Source organism: Moschus berezovskii, chromosome 22 (assembly GCF_049115385.1).
Source record: "Moschus berezovskii isolate FMDL1 chromosome 22, NW_MosBer_1.0, whole genome shotgun sequence".
NCBI lineage: Eukaryota > Metazoa > Chordata > Mammalia > Artiodactyla > Moschidae > Moschus > Moschus berezovskii.
In genome coordinates, this window is record NC_142481.1 from 55,250,785 (window position 1) to 55,265,601 (window position 14,817).

General features: G+C 46.2%; 1 protein-coding gene across 2 annotated transcripts in view; it reads right to left on the reverse strand.

The window, feature by feature from the left end:
* Positions 1-1,780: 1,780 nt before the first annotated feature.
* The window catches only part of HSD17B2 (hydroxysteroid 17-beta dehydrogenase 2), an 88,233-nt gene continuing 75,196 nt past the window's right edge, over positions 1,781-14,817 (reverse strand). For both annotated transcript variants that reach the window (XM_055413058.2, XM_088830772.1), the window contains exons 4-5: positions 7,982-8,119; positions 1,781-2,215 (exon numbers count right to left, since the gene is read on the reverse strand). In XM_055413058.2, coding sequence (XP_055269033.2) covers positions 1,854-2,215; positions 7,982-8,119 — 500 coding nt within the window. In that variant the 3' untranslated portion in view covers positions 1,781-1,853. The remainder of the gene's footprint in view (positions 2,216-7,981; positions 8,120-14,817) is intronic.

Sequence of the window (14,817 nt, forward strand, 5' to 3'; positions counted from 1 at the left end):
CCAACGAAATAGACCGCACTGTGGTTTCTTTCCCTCTGTTGCTGTTTTTTGTTGCTAAGTCATGTCCATCTCTTTTGCGACCTCAAAAGATGGCCCTAAATCTCCATGGGGTTGAAAAATAGAAAAAGAACCTGCACATTCTAGAAAGAAAATGAGACAAAGGGAGGTATGCGATGAGCAAGATGTCTGGATCTCTGCTTCCCTCGTGTCAAGCTGGTTTTCTTTCTAGTTACTTTCATGCCCCCTCTGTTCACCAGCTTCTCCCCTTTTACCTCCACCAAGTGAACTTGGCTACACCTTCCTTAGTAGCTCACGTTGCTCCCGTCAGCTGGACTTCTGCAAGTAACAATGCTGGCTTTTCCATCCTGCATGCTCATATGGAGGCCACAGGGATGGTTACCATGGACACCAATCCAGCCAAAAGACCTCAGGGCCCGTGCTTGAGCTGGGAGGCCTCATCCTGCTTTCCCCAGGGCTCCTCGGGTAGAGGAAGGGAGAAGAGGGGCATGGACCGCTGGTTACAGACAATGAATCCAGTACCTTGGAGGCAGTCGTTGCAGTGAGACATCAGTGCACAGTGAGGAAGACTCAATTTCACTGTGGTCCTTGCCATTTCTTTCTCCTCTTTTCCCATCCTGCTCTCTCTTCTTTCTTCATCTCTCTTTCTCTTCCCCTCTCCTGGCAGGCAGTGGAGTCCAACCTGGATTTCAATTCTAGCTCTGCCTTTTGCTAGCTGTGTGACAGTGATTGAGGAATTTAACCTCTCTGATACTTAATCCCCTTGCCTATTAAACAGGGGTGAAGATACCTAGCTCCATTCTCTAATGAGAACTAGATGCGAGAATGTCTGATATCTGTCCAGGGCAAAGTAAACACCCAGTTAATGCTCTCCACGGTGATCATGTCTCCCTCCCACTAAGTCCTATTGAAACTAGGCAACTCAGATTGGGACTCAAACCCACTGTCCTTTTTTTTTTTCAAATTTTTATTTATTATTTTTGGCTGCCTTGGGTCTTCATTGCTGCACATGGGCTTCTCATTGCAGTGGGTTCTCTTGTTGCAGAGCACAGGCCCTAGTGAGCACAGGCTTCAGTGGTTGCGGCTTATGGGTTTAGTTGCCCTGTGTCATTTCAGCACGTGGGATCTTTCCGGACCAGGGATCAAAACCTATGCCCTCTGCAATGGCAGGTGAATTCCCAACAACCAGACCACCAGGGAAGCCCTTCAAACCCACTGTATTTTAATTGAAATCACCCACTTGGTCTCAGGACTTAATGAAGCTCAGGTTCTTTATGTCTAATCGCAGAAGAGTGAGAGGTAAAAAGTAGATTTACTGAGAAAGATATACACTCCACAGACCGAGCGTGGGCCATCTCAAAAGGCTTGGAGAGCAGCCCTGAAATATGGGGCAGTCAGTTTTTATGGGTTGGGTGATTTCATAAGCTAACAGGTGAGTGGGAGTGTCACTCCAGCTGTTTCAGGGAAGGGGTAAGGATTTTCAGGAATTGGAGCACTGCCCGCTTTCTGGCCTTTTATGGTCGGCTTCAGAACTGTCCTGGCCCCTGTGAGTGTGTCATTTAACTAATACATTACAATGAACATCTGATGAGGCTCGATCCACTGGGAGTTGAATCTCCCAGCAACGTGGGCCTAGTTGGTTCTAACCAGTTTTTTTTGTCATATGCTCAATGGCGCTGTCATTCTTCTAAAAGTTGTGCCCTGCCCTCTTCCCTCCTGTCTCCCTATTCAACCAACAGAATTCACAGGGGCTGCAAGGTAGGAAACCACAACTTTAATGAGAAGTTTGAGATTCCTTTTTATTCCAAGACGCTTAACATTTCCCACTGATTTGCCTACATAGCTTCATTCTCCCAGTTAGATCTGCTTAACACTCTGGGCATCTTCTTACCATCGGTATATATTTTTCTGCTAAGATAATCAAATATGCCAGTAGGGCTGAAGGAAGCAAGACAGAGCCACGGATAAGACAATTTCCCCGGCGCATAAAATGCAAAGGGGCTGTGAGCAGAGATGGCATGCCGAACGTCCAGGAGCACCGGGGAGATGTCCGGATCAGTGCAGGTTTTCATTAAACTGAGAAGACTGCGTTCGCTAAGGATATAGTCCTGGCCGTAGTCCTCTCGCACTTCAGGGGAGAGGTTGTCCAGGACAGTTCTCTCCAGCTTCTCCCACATTTGACTCGTGCCTGAGATGTCTGAGATGCGAGGAAAAAAAGAGAGGCTCAGATGCTGGGAAGGCCAGAACAGGCATATCCTACCCCTAATTAGGAAGAAGGCTCTTGTGAATTGGCTTCTGTTGGGAAGGACATTCCCAAATGCCTTTGAGAGTAAGTGCTTTGCTTTTTTATTTTTTTTAACGTTTTTGGATGTGGGTCATTTTTTAAGTCTCTACTGAATTTGTTACAGTATTGTTTCTGTTGTTTATGTTCTGGTTTTTTTTTTTTTGGTCAGAGAGGAATGTGAAATCTTAGCTCCCTGACCAGGGATTGAACCCACACCCCCTGCATTGGAAAGTGAAGTCCTAACCACCAGACCTCCAGAGAAGTCCTGAAGTATGTGCTTTATAATGGCAATTCTATTCTTTTAAACAGGCATACAGGACAGGGCACAGAGGACTAAGTTTCCACAAACTGAACAGCTCATGTAAACAGACCAAGAAAAGGAAAAACCACCTAAGGCTGCTTTCCCAGGAGCAACTGTCCCAATGAACAGAATAGAGTTTTGCCTGACTTTAGACGCACGCACACATGGGTACATGTGTTGCATAGTCAATAGCTTTCCATCTGTAAACACATCATAAATTATTGATCTGTTATACTACGATGGCCATTGGGGTTGTTTTCAATTTGAGGCTCTTACAAATAGTGCTGTCATAAACATTCTAGTACATATCTTTTCATGACTATTATATACAATATAAAATATAATTTATATATTATCTATGCCAATGTGCCAAGTCGCCTCAGTTGTGTCCGACTCTTTGCAATCCTATGGATTGCGGCCCGCCAGGCCCCTCTGTCCACTTTTAAAATATAGCAGTAATGCCTGTGTATAAAGTTAAATATATATCATTGGGAATTCCCTGGTAGCCTAATGGTTGGAATTCCGGGTTTCCACTGCCATTGCCCAGGTTAAATCCTTGGTCAGGGAAGGTCACAAAAGCCTTGCAGCCAAAAAAGAAAAAAGAGTTAAAAAATAAATAATTTTGAACATGATTTTATCTAGTTAATAAATATAATTTTCATTTTAAACAATACATTAAAATTTAACACATAATGATATGTGATTAAATATATAACCATAATTTAATATAGAAGTAAATTCTTGCTTATTATAGAAGATTTAATAATGTCTATGTGCTGTGCTGTGCTTCGTCACTCAGTCATGTCCAACTCTTTGTGACCCCATGGAGAATAGCCCACCAGGCTCCCCTGTCCATGGAATTCTCCAGGCAAGAATACTAGAGTGGGTTGTCATGCCCTCCTCCAGGGGATCTTCCCAACCCAGGATGGAACCCAGGTCTCCCTCATTACAGGCTGACTCTTTACCATCTGAACCACCAAGGAAGCCCAAGAATACTGGAGTGGGTAACCTACCCATTCTCTAGGGGATCTTCCTGACCCAGGAATCAAACCAGGGTCTCCTGCATTGCAGACGGGTTCTTTACCAGCTGAGCTACCAGGGAAGCCCAATAATATCTATATATTTACTTTAAAATATAGCAGCAATGTCTGCTTATTGTATAAATAATGAATAATAAGGAGATGCATATTTTTTAAAAATTAATCTCCTCTGAGGTCACACAGTTTGGTGTGTCATTTTACAGTCCTTCCTACTTCATAAACATATACATGTATGTTTGACTTCAGCTTAATTTCATTTCATTTGTGTTTTCACAAACAAAACACAGAAAGGATCATACTATATGCGTTTTTTGTTTGTTTGCAGGTTTTGTTTTTGGTTTGCTTGCTTAGTAATAACTCACAGACCTGCCTCCTGGTCAGTGGCTCGAGGTTTAAAGCAGAGCTGCAGAATTTTCCACCGAGCAGTTTTCAGTCACTGCTTCTCAATCAAAGGACGACCCAGTTGTTCCTAGGTTTCCCATCTCAGACAGTGCTGCCATCAACAACCTTGCACAATATATCCTTTTGTTTTTCACCCTTTACTTCTTTAGGCTACTGTCCCCAAAGGGTGACAATCTGGTCAAAAAACAGATATATTTTGAATTTTAATAGCTACTGCCAGATTACTTTCCAGAAATGTAGCAACCCACACTCCCTCCAACAAAGTGTGTGATTGCACAGGGGTTGCTGTGGGGGTGAATCTTGTTTGCCAGCCTGGGTGACTCCTGGATATCAGAACAGTGAGGGAGCTTGGCTAATCCAGTTATACTCAAGGAAATGCAAATAAGGTTTCAACTGCTCATTTCTTTTCATGAAGGCATGACACCCATACTTAAAGAAATGATTACCCTGACAGTTACCACTCCACCACTCCGGGGGCTTCTTTGACTTGGAAAACATGTTTGCATGAACTATGGTTCCTCCAGCTGCTTCTTTCCTAGTCTCTGCTCTCACAGCCTGTTGCTGCTGCTGCTAAATCACTTCAGTCGTGTCTGACTCTGTGCGACCCCATAGACCACAGACAGCAGCCCACCAGGCTTCCCCATCCCTGGGATTCTCCAGGCAAGAACACTGGAGTGGGTTGCCATTTCCTTCTCCAATGCATGAAAGTGAAAAGTGAAGTCGCTCGGTCATGTCCGACTCTTCGCGACCCCATGGACTGCAGCCCACCAGGCTCCTCCGTCCACGGGATTTTCCAGGCAAGAATACTGGAGTGGGGTGCCATTGCCTTCTCTGCTCTCACAGACTAGGGGCTTTCTTTCTCTCTCCACTTCCTCCCACCCTGAACATCTCATGGACATTCTAATCACTCTTGCACCTGCCCTGTCCACAATCCCCAAAGCTATGTTTATTGATGACAAAGCCACCAGTCTTTGATCAAACTTCATCTGCCTCTTCTGACATACAGTTGCCCATCCCCTGCCATTTTGAGACCATACACAATAAAACTGTTAAGATGACCTGGTTCCAAATCCAAACACTACCTCTTCTCAGCTCTGTGGCTTGAGAAATTCCCTAATTCCTCTGAGCCTCAGTTTTCTACCTACGAAATGGTACTGTTATGATGCCTACCTCATGTGTGCTCAGTTGCTTTGTCGTGTCGAATCTTTGTGACCCTCATGTAGTGTAACCCACCAGGCTCCTCCATCCGTGGGATTTCCCAGGCAAGAATACCGGAGTGGGTTGTCATTTCCTTCTCCAGGGGATCACATAAAATCTTAAAATGTGCTTGGAGTGCAAAATGTTTTAGCTATTTTTATTGCAATGGACCCCAAAAATCTGATGTCTCCTTGAATGTCTTCAGAAATTCTGTGTCCCTAAAGATTCTTTTTCTCATCTCCCAATTCAAATGTCATTTTCCAAACGTAAGTCCTCAGCCCTCTACCATCTGGCCTCTTGCCTTTAGAGAGCCCAGCAAATATCAGCTTTATTTTTCATTTTACTTATTCTTTTTGGCCCCACTGTGTGGCATGCGGTGGGATCTTCCCCGTGATCAGGGATTGAACCCCAACCCCCTCAGTGGAAGCATGGAGTCCTAACCACTGGACTGCCAGTGAAGTGAAGTGAAAGTTGCTCAGTTGTGTCCAACTATACAGTGCATGGAATTCTCCAGGCCAGAATACTGGAGTTGGTAGCCTTTCCCTCTCCAGAGGATTTTCCCAACCCAGGAATTGAACCCAGATCTCCCACATTGCAGACGGATTCTTTACCAGCTGAGCCATGAGGGAAGCCCAAGAACACTGGAGTGGGTAGCCTATCCCTTCTCGAACAGATCTTCCTGACCCAGGAAACAAACCAGGGTCTCCTGCATTTCAGGCGGATTCTGAGCTATCAGGAAAACCTACTGGGCTGCCAGGGAAGTCCCCAAATGTCAGCTTTAAATTGAGAGCAGCTTAGTTTATGATGTAAAAGAACCAGGCACTACACCAAGGGATCTGATTTCCAATTCCCCACCATTGTGGTGTCATAGACGTCCATGCTGGAATATCTGCTACCCACCCTACTGCAGTGTCCTCGCCTGGTGAATGATGTCAATTAAATCTACCCCTCAGGGCTGTGATGTAAATTAAGATATATACAGAAAGGATGGGAGTAAAATTGGAATGATAATTAAGGGAACAATTTAGAATTATCCAGTAAAGTTGAAGATAATGAAAATCTATGATCCAGTCATCCCATTCCTGGGTATGTGTCGTAGGAAAAGTGAAAAAAGACAGACACAAATGATTACATACATGTTGATTCCATTCAAAGCTCAAAAACCAATAAAGCCAAACTATTGTTTGAGGATGCCTGCATGCATGGAGCACTGTCAAGAACAGCAAATAAACGACCATTAGAAACAGTACAGGAAGTTAAATGTTGCAGGGAGGGGAGAGCCAAAAGTGGAGAGGACCGTATGGGGGCTTCTGGGAGCTGGAGATGTTTTGTTTTTCGATCTGGATGTTTAGTGCGTGATTTTCTATAACAATTCACTAAACTGTGCATATGTGATATATTTCTCAATTTAAAACATAAGATCAACAGCATCAAGAAGGAGTGTATGGAAAATGGCTACTGCCTGATAAGAGCAGCTGCCCCCAAATGCTAGCGATGACAATTTCACTGGGTCCTTGAAACAGTCAGTTAATTGCAGGGCTGCTGTCTGGCCCACAGTGCGTCCCGCATCTCTGTTAGAAGACTACGTTGGCTGTCACCAAGCCCTTGATCCCCTGCCAGTTCATCACTCTCCCCTTTCCCTCTAGCTGCCAGGCAGCTTCCCTCGTTCTGCCTCTCAGGCTGCCACATCTGGCATCGTTTCCTTCTCCATCAACTCCCCTCAATTCTTCTCCCCACCCAGAGTCCCCAAGCTGGAAACCGCCCCCTCAGACCTCGCCTCCCCTCCACTCCTACTCTTCTGGTCCCACCTATCAACCAGGATGGGCTAGGCGTCTTTCCCCAGGTTTCCATCCCAGATGAACCCTTTCACCATCTCCTGGCTCCTCCTGGACAGCTCTGGGAGACTCCTGGCTGCCAAATACTTCAAGACAAAGTTCTGCTTTTCTTTCCGATTTACATCTGGTGCATTTGAGTTAATATTCAAACCTCTAGGGTTTGTTCTTTAGCGTGGTAGGCATCCCTCTCCCAGTGTGTGGTTTTTTTATTAGACATGCTCTTTTACATCTTCGCTTAAATCACCAATTAAGTGTTTGATGGCCCAGAACTAAGGACTGAGCCACAGGGGGGTCATCTGCCTCTCCCTAGAGTCCAGAAATTCAGCAAGAGGAGAAGAAAGGACAGCCATCTCCTCCCGGGGTAGAAGGAGACAGATCATATCCATATCCTCCAGAGGAGACGAGGTGGTGTTTGAAAACATACATTACATCAATATAATTCACTGGTGTGAGGAGGCAGGGGAGCAACTATACATTTCAAAGCCAGGCACTTGGCCATCAGCGCTTGAAAGAGGGGCTTCCCAGGTGGCGCTAGTGGTAAAGAACCCGCCTGCCAATGCAAGAGAAGTAAGAGACGGGGGTTCGATCCCTGGGTCAGGAAGATTTCCTGGAGGAGAGCATGGCAACCCACTCCAGTGTTCTTGCCTGTGGAATCCCATGGACAGAGGGCATGGACAGAGGGGCCTAGCGGGCTACAGTCCACAGGGTCGCAGAGTCGGACACAACTGAAGCAACTGAGCACACATACACACTTAAAAAGGCCCACCCGTCCCAACCCCATTTTGGTCCACTGCTGATGGGTTTGATTTGACCTCTTTCAGAACAGAACCTCTGCCAGAACAGAACCTCTGTCAGAATCTCTTCCAGAATGAACACTTCAGGGCTCTTGGGCTCAGACACCTACTTGTTTTGAAGCCTCCGGGCTGGATGACAGAGACTTTAACTCCCCATTTGGATAGCTCTTGTCGCAGGATTGATGAAAACATGATCAGAGCTGCCTTGGATGAGCCATAGGCTGCCATCTTCTGCATTGGAACCCCTCCTAGGGAACAATGAGAGGGGGAAAAAAATCAGGTCTGAAGTTTTTATTTGTTCATCCACTAAATTTTTAGATGGCACCTACTGCATGCCAGGAGCTGGTATCAGCGATGCCTAAGACAGACAAAGGAAGGCAAGGGCCCCCGGCACCCAGGTGAGCACGTATTCCTGGCCACGCTGTTGTCTGGCTTCCTTTGCTTCTGCTTTCCATGGCTGTTCCATCACAGCTGGTCCAATGACAAACCAAGTGTAAGATTCAGTCTCTCCCAACAATTAAGCTAATGTAATAAAGAGCATCTGCCCAACCTCTGACCTTCCGGTTTGGCCAACCTACATTCTGAGGTCCTGGGTGGACATGTTGGGGGAAGGAAGGGTAGAATGGGCAGTGTTCACTCCATTACCGTACTTGTATTTGGGCTTAACACATTGCCACAAGGAGTAACAGACATCACAGGGAACTGTGGGACATTTCTGTGAGGGTGTGACCCATCAGAATGGCCATCATCAAAAAGACTCTAAGTAATAAATGCTGGAGAGACAGTTGGGAGAAAAGAGAACCCAATTACTGTGGACAGAGACTGCAGCCACGAAATGAAAACATGCTTGCTCCTGGGAAGAAAATCGCAGCCCAGTAAAACTGGGGGCAGGGAACACAGGCATTGAGGAGACACCTAGAAGAGCTAATATCAGTCAGCGTTATTCTTCTTACGTGATTATTAAAGCTCTGGTCCAGGACTTCCCCGATGATCCAGCTGTTAAGACCCCATGCTTCCAGTGCAGAGGGTTCAGGTTTGACCCCTGGTGGGGAACCTAAGATCTCACATGCCAGGCGGTGCAGCCAAAAAAAAATTTTAAAAATAAATCTTTGATCTGGCTCACACAACTTCCTTTTGGGAAACACTCTCGCTTTACCCCTCTGTCTTTGCAGGAAGGCCGTCAGTCAGGGGTACTCTCATCATTATGAGCGGCCAACTGGCCAACCATGATCTTGCATCCCCTGGCCATGAAGACTGGGTTGGGGCTATGAATGTGACCTCAACTGAGCAGAGTCCTGACATAGACTGTGGACGGGAGATAGCTTTATCGTTTATTCCTGGATACCTACGTATGATAATGGTGAAACATCAGAACTCCCGGGGCCGTTTTTGTCACCACCTCACAGAAGGTAAGCAAAAGAAAGTAGTGACAAGCGAGTTCAGAAAGCTAGAGGTGGAGGGTTGTGGACTGAAATGGAGATGGAGCTGTAGAAAGAGTTATGATGACCCTGAAGCTTGTTTGCAACCAGTCAGTGAGCTCATAAACTCCTGCTTCCTTCTTTAAGTTCCTTTGAGGTTTGGCCCTGTCACTTAAAAGAAAGAGTCCTGAGGCTTAACTGATGCAATTTCAATATAGAATCTGGCATCAAATATTAAACTCTGATTCCTGCTTGCCACATATTTAAGCTGCTTCTTATTGAAGTGATTAAGAGTTCAAAATCCAATTCCTTCCTTTGACCTGTGAGAAGGGCCAAAGAAGCTAAAGAAACTTATTCAAACTTTCAATCCAGTTTGGACAGTTAGACTTGTAATTTCTTCATAGTTTTTAGAGATGAGGCCAGCTGGAAGGCAGCTTAGCAGAGGGCAGCAATTAAGGGCTGGCTTCTGGAGCCAACTGGGCCTGTGTTCAAAGCCAGTTAAAGTTAGGAAAACCAGTTCATGTTTATGCACCTGTCTTTCGATCTGTAAATTAAGAATAAGGACAGTACATGTGTCACAGGATGGTTGTGAAAGCTGAGTGAGTGTTTGGTACAAAACAGGCTCCCTAATAGACCTTCCTGTTATTTGCCCAGGCACTGGATTGTTTAAAAGCTCCTTTGGTTGTTAAATGCTTCTCAAGAACATCTCTGAATGTTTTCCATTTGTTTCTGTCTTCTGGACATGTAAATGTTAATACAGCTTGGGACCTGGGAAAACTGAGGTCTATGTTTCGGTTGTAGAAGTTGTAACTCAGAAGTTGGATAGTGACCTGGCATTGCTGTCTTATCTTTGATCTAAGTCTCAGAGATGTGGGTGGAGGAAGGGGGAGGGCAGGGGTAAGGTATGTTGTGTTTCAAGAGTCTGAAATTTAATCTAAGGCTATGCAGGAAGAAAATGTTTCTTGTTTACATGTTTGGTTTTGATTGGTCTTGAGCTGTATATCGGAGAAGACAATGGCACCCCACTCCAATACTCTTGCCTGGAAAATCCCATGGGCGGAGGAACCTGGTGGGCTGCAGTCCATGGGGTCGCTAAGAGTCAGACACGACTGAGCGACTTCACTTTCATTTTTCACTTTCATGCATTGGAGAAGGAAATGGCAACCCGCTCCAGTGTTCTTGCCTGGAGAATCCCAGGGACGGGGGAGCCTGGTGGGCTGCCGTCTATGGGGTCACACAGAGTCGGACACGACTGAAGCGACTTAGCAGCAGCAGCAGAGCTGTATATGCCTTTGTCAAGATATATTTCCCTTAAATTATGTTGACTGAAAGCATATCTCAAAAGGTTGCATTCTGTATGATTCCATTTATATTGCATTCTTGAAATAAAATTATACAGATGGAGAATGGATTCGTGGTTGCCAGAAGCTGGGGTGAGGGTGTGGATGTGGTCTTGAAAGGGATAGCTCAGGGGATCCTTGTGCTGAAACATTCTGTATTTTGATTGTGTTGGTGGTTTTAGAAAGCTATGCATATGATGAAACTGCACAGAATTATACACACACACATAAATGGGTACAACTAAAACAGGCGAAGTCGGAGTAAGTTCTGTGCACACACATAAATGGGTGCAGATAAAACTGGCGAAGTCTGAATAAGTTCTGTGCATGGTACCAATGGTTTTGATGTCACACTATAATTACGCAAAATGTTATCTTTAGGGAAGGCTGAGTGAAGGGCCAACAGGACTTCCCTGTACATTTCCTTGCAGCTTCCTGAGAAGCTAAAAAAAATTTTTTTTTAAGCTTGTCATGGGAGGCCCCTGGATTTCCCTGGTAGCTCAGTGGTAAAGAATCCGCCTGCCAATGCAGGAGATGTGGGTTCAATCCCTGGGTCGGGAAGATCTCCTGGAGAAGGAAATGGCAATCCGCTCCAGTATTCTTGCCTGGAGAATCCCATGGACAGAGGAGCCTGGCAGGCTACAGTCCATAGGGTTGCAAAAGAGTTAGACATGACTTAGCGACTAAATAACAACAAATACGAGGCCCCCAAATCAAGGTCTGGCTAATCTGAAATGTAAAAGATGAGCTCCCTAAGCACACCAGAGTGTGAAACATTTCTGCTGAGGCTGCAAGCAAATTTAAAGTGACAGTGTACTTGCTCGTCACTCCATCCCACACGCACCCCCATCACAGACTTGACTAATGCAAAAGCAAAACTCTGCCCTTAGAGGGATACTTGCTTAGGAGATATTAAAATTGAATGCTGGGGTTCTTATCAATCGACTCTAAGTAGCCAGCTCTGGTAAACACCCCAGAATATGGGGTGGCCTGTTATTAAGCACCTTAATGGCGCACCCAGGCAACAATGGGGCTTGTTTAACCACTGCACACACACCCATGGACCATTCTGCTGCTGCTGCTGTTGCTTAGTCGCTCAGTCATGTCTAACGTTTTGCAACCCCATGGACTGTAGCCCGCCAGGCTCCTCTGTCTATGGGATTTCCCAGGCAAGAATACTGGAGTGGTTGCCCTTTCCTCCTTCAGGGGATCTTCCCGACCCAGGGATGGAACCCTCATCCCCTGCGTCGGCAGGCGGAATCTTTACCACTGAGCCACCAGGGAAGCCCCAGGGACTCTTTCCATCCTTCACAACTGCAAACCATCTACCTCCACCTGGTGGAGCCGCCATGAATGCAGTGTCCCACCCCCTTCTAAACCTACCAGTCTCCCCTACCCAGTCTTTCTGCCTCCGGAACTACTCAGTGACTCTGTGGTCTGGCAAGAACGAACTCAGCATTCACGTTTGTCATCAGTCTGGGGTTCCTTGTCTTGGACTTCATGGTGTAGAGGGAACCTTGGAGTTCCAATCCTGCAGCTTACAGAACTGTGAGGCTTTCCCCCGATCCACACCCCCCCAATCCCCTAAGGTGGGGCTCAGTCCTAATCTTTGCCTGACTCATTTGGTGCCGGACAAGCAACAGGTTAATAACCTTTCTCTCAGTTCTAGCAGTCAAGTGCTCTTGGAGTCTTCCGAGGAAGCACAGGGCCTCAAAGGCTCCTTGTATGCACAACGATCCACATCTACCAGGAGATCTTTTTCCTGACAGAAAGTTCACATACAGCTTCCCAAGCGGATGTCCTATAACACAGGGCGGAATGGCTGAAACGTTTCAGCCTGAGGCTGTATAGTTAGGGTGTGATATTTTGATTTATAATAAATATGTATTTGGTCACGGTCGTTGTTTCTGGCACTGGGCTTCTAAAGCCCTGGGAGTTTCCTAAGGCAGTGGTCCCTGGCCTTTTTGGCACCAGGGACTGATTTCATGAAAGATGAGTTTTCCATGGACAGGAGGTGGGGGGTGGGGATGATTTCAGGATGATTCAAGCACATACGTTTATTGTGCACTTTATTTCTGATCTAACCCTGCCACTAACCTGACAGAAGGTACTAGTCTCAGGGCTGGATGTTGGGGACCCCTGCCCTAAGGGATAGGAGCTGCAAAGGATAAAGGGGACTTTTGTCCTGTTAAAGAGGCAACCAACAAAATCCTCTCCTAAGGATGGGGCTGGTTGCCACTGGATTCAACCTTGTGATTAGAGGGTTAGAACTTTCAGTTTTACCCCCACTTCCATCTCCAGTGAGGGGAGAGGGGAGATTGAGATCAATCATCAATGGCTAACGATGTAGTCAATCACGTGCTCTAGCAAAGCCTCAAGAAAGCCCCAAAGGAGGGGGTTGGGAGAGCTTCCAGGTCAGTGACCACATGGAGACTGGCTTTCAGAAAGCATGGAAACATCTCACCCTCTCCCCACGCCTTGCCCTGTGTAGCTCTTCATCTGGCTCTTGATCTGTATCCTTTAATATCCTTTGTAATAAACCAGTAATCCAGTGAGTTGAGCTGCTCTAGCAAATTAATCAATCCCAGCAACGGAGTAGTTGGTACCTCTGTCCTACAGCCCATCGATCAGAAGCACAGATGATAACCTGGGCTTGTGACCAGCATCCACTGTTTGTTTGTTTGCCCACGTGTTTGCCTGATGTGTCCTTGTTTGGTAGCCTGGAAGACTGAGAATTTAGAGTAAAAGACCTAGGTTCCCACCCTCATTCCATTGCTCACCAGCTGGATGATCCTGGGCTAGAATGAGCTTGATCTAAGAGGAATTAGTCTCTGCAACCTGCAGACGTTAGAAATGAATCCAAAGTGGGGATGGGGGGATGTTTGGGGGGACAGTCCTATAGGACTGAGCCCTCAACCCGGGACCTGATGCTATATCCAGGTAGAGCGTGTCAGAATTGAGTTGCATTGTAGGCACCCTGCTGGTGTCTGAGCATTGCTTGTTGGTGTCGGGGAAACTCTTCTCTGCAATTTGGGACCAGGCGCAGGACACATTTATAGGGGTACCAGGGTCCCATATCCACAGCAGCGTTCTCATTCTCTAGTATCTTCCCAAGACAGTACTCTCATGACCTTGTCTCAGAAGAAAGAAGTGAGGGCTCCCAGCTGGTTTCTGCTTCCTCCAAGGTCAAGTGAGTCAATTCAAGTAACAAAGTCCAGGGAATTCCCTGGCAGTCCAGGGGTTAGGGCTTCCCTGCTGAGGGCCAGGGTTCAATCCCTGGTCAGGGATCTAAGAATCCCCACCTCCATCCCCCTCCCCCAAAAAAGGAACAAAGTTCATTGCTATAGTGCACCTTTCCAACCCAAGAACACAGACCAGGGCTTCCGTGGCGGTCCAGTGGTTAAGAGTCCATGCTTCCACTGCAGGGGACGTGGGTTTGATCCCCTAGTTGGGGAAGTTCTGCATGCTACAAAGTGCAGCCAAAAGGAAAGAAAAAAGAACACAGACCAAACCAGGAGAGGTAGGTTTGCTTACCTCGTTCAGATTAATAGCAACTCCCCAGTCCCTGAGGATTCAACAAACTGTTCAGTATCAAAAGAAATATCTAAGACCTTGTTCAAAGTGTGATTGAGAAGCAGCGGCAGCAGCTGGGAGTCTATTAGAAGTGCAAGCCCTCGGATACCACTCCAGACCCACTGACTCATAAATTCTGGGGGTGAGAGCAGGATTTTTTTCTTACTGTGATAAAATACACAAAATGTAAAATTCACCATCTAACCCTTTTAAGGTGTACAATTCAGTGGCTTTTAGTACGTTTACAATATTGCACAACCAACAGCACTATTTGGTTCTGTATTTTCAACGCCCCAAAAGGAAACCCCATAACCATTAAGTAGTCACCACTCACACCTTTTCCCTCCAGGCCCTGAGAACCACTAACCTGCTTTCTGTCTCTATGGGTTTGCCTGTATTGGACGTTTCGCATAAATAGGACTGTCCCAAGATGTGGCCTTTTGTGGCTGGCCTCTGCCACTTAGCACAATCGTCTCAAGGTTCACCCTTCAGTGTATCAGCACTCTGTTCCTTTTTGTGGATTAATAATATTCCACTGTGTGGACAGGCCACATCACGTTCATCAGTTCATCGGCTGATGAGCATTTGGATTCTTTCCATCTCTAGCTAATGTAA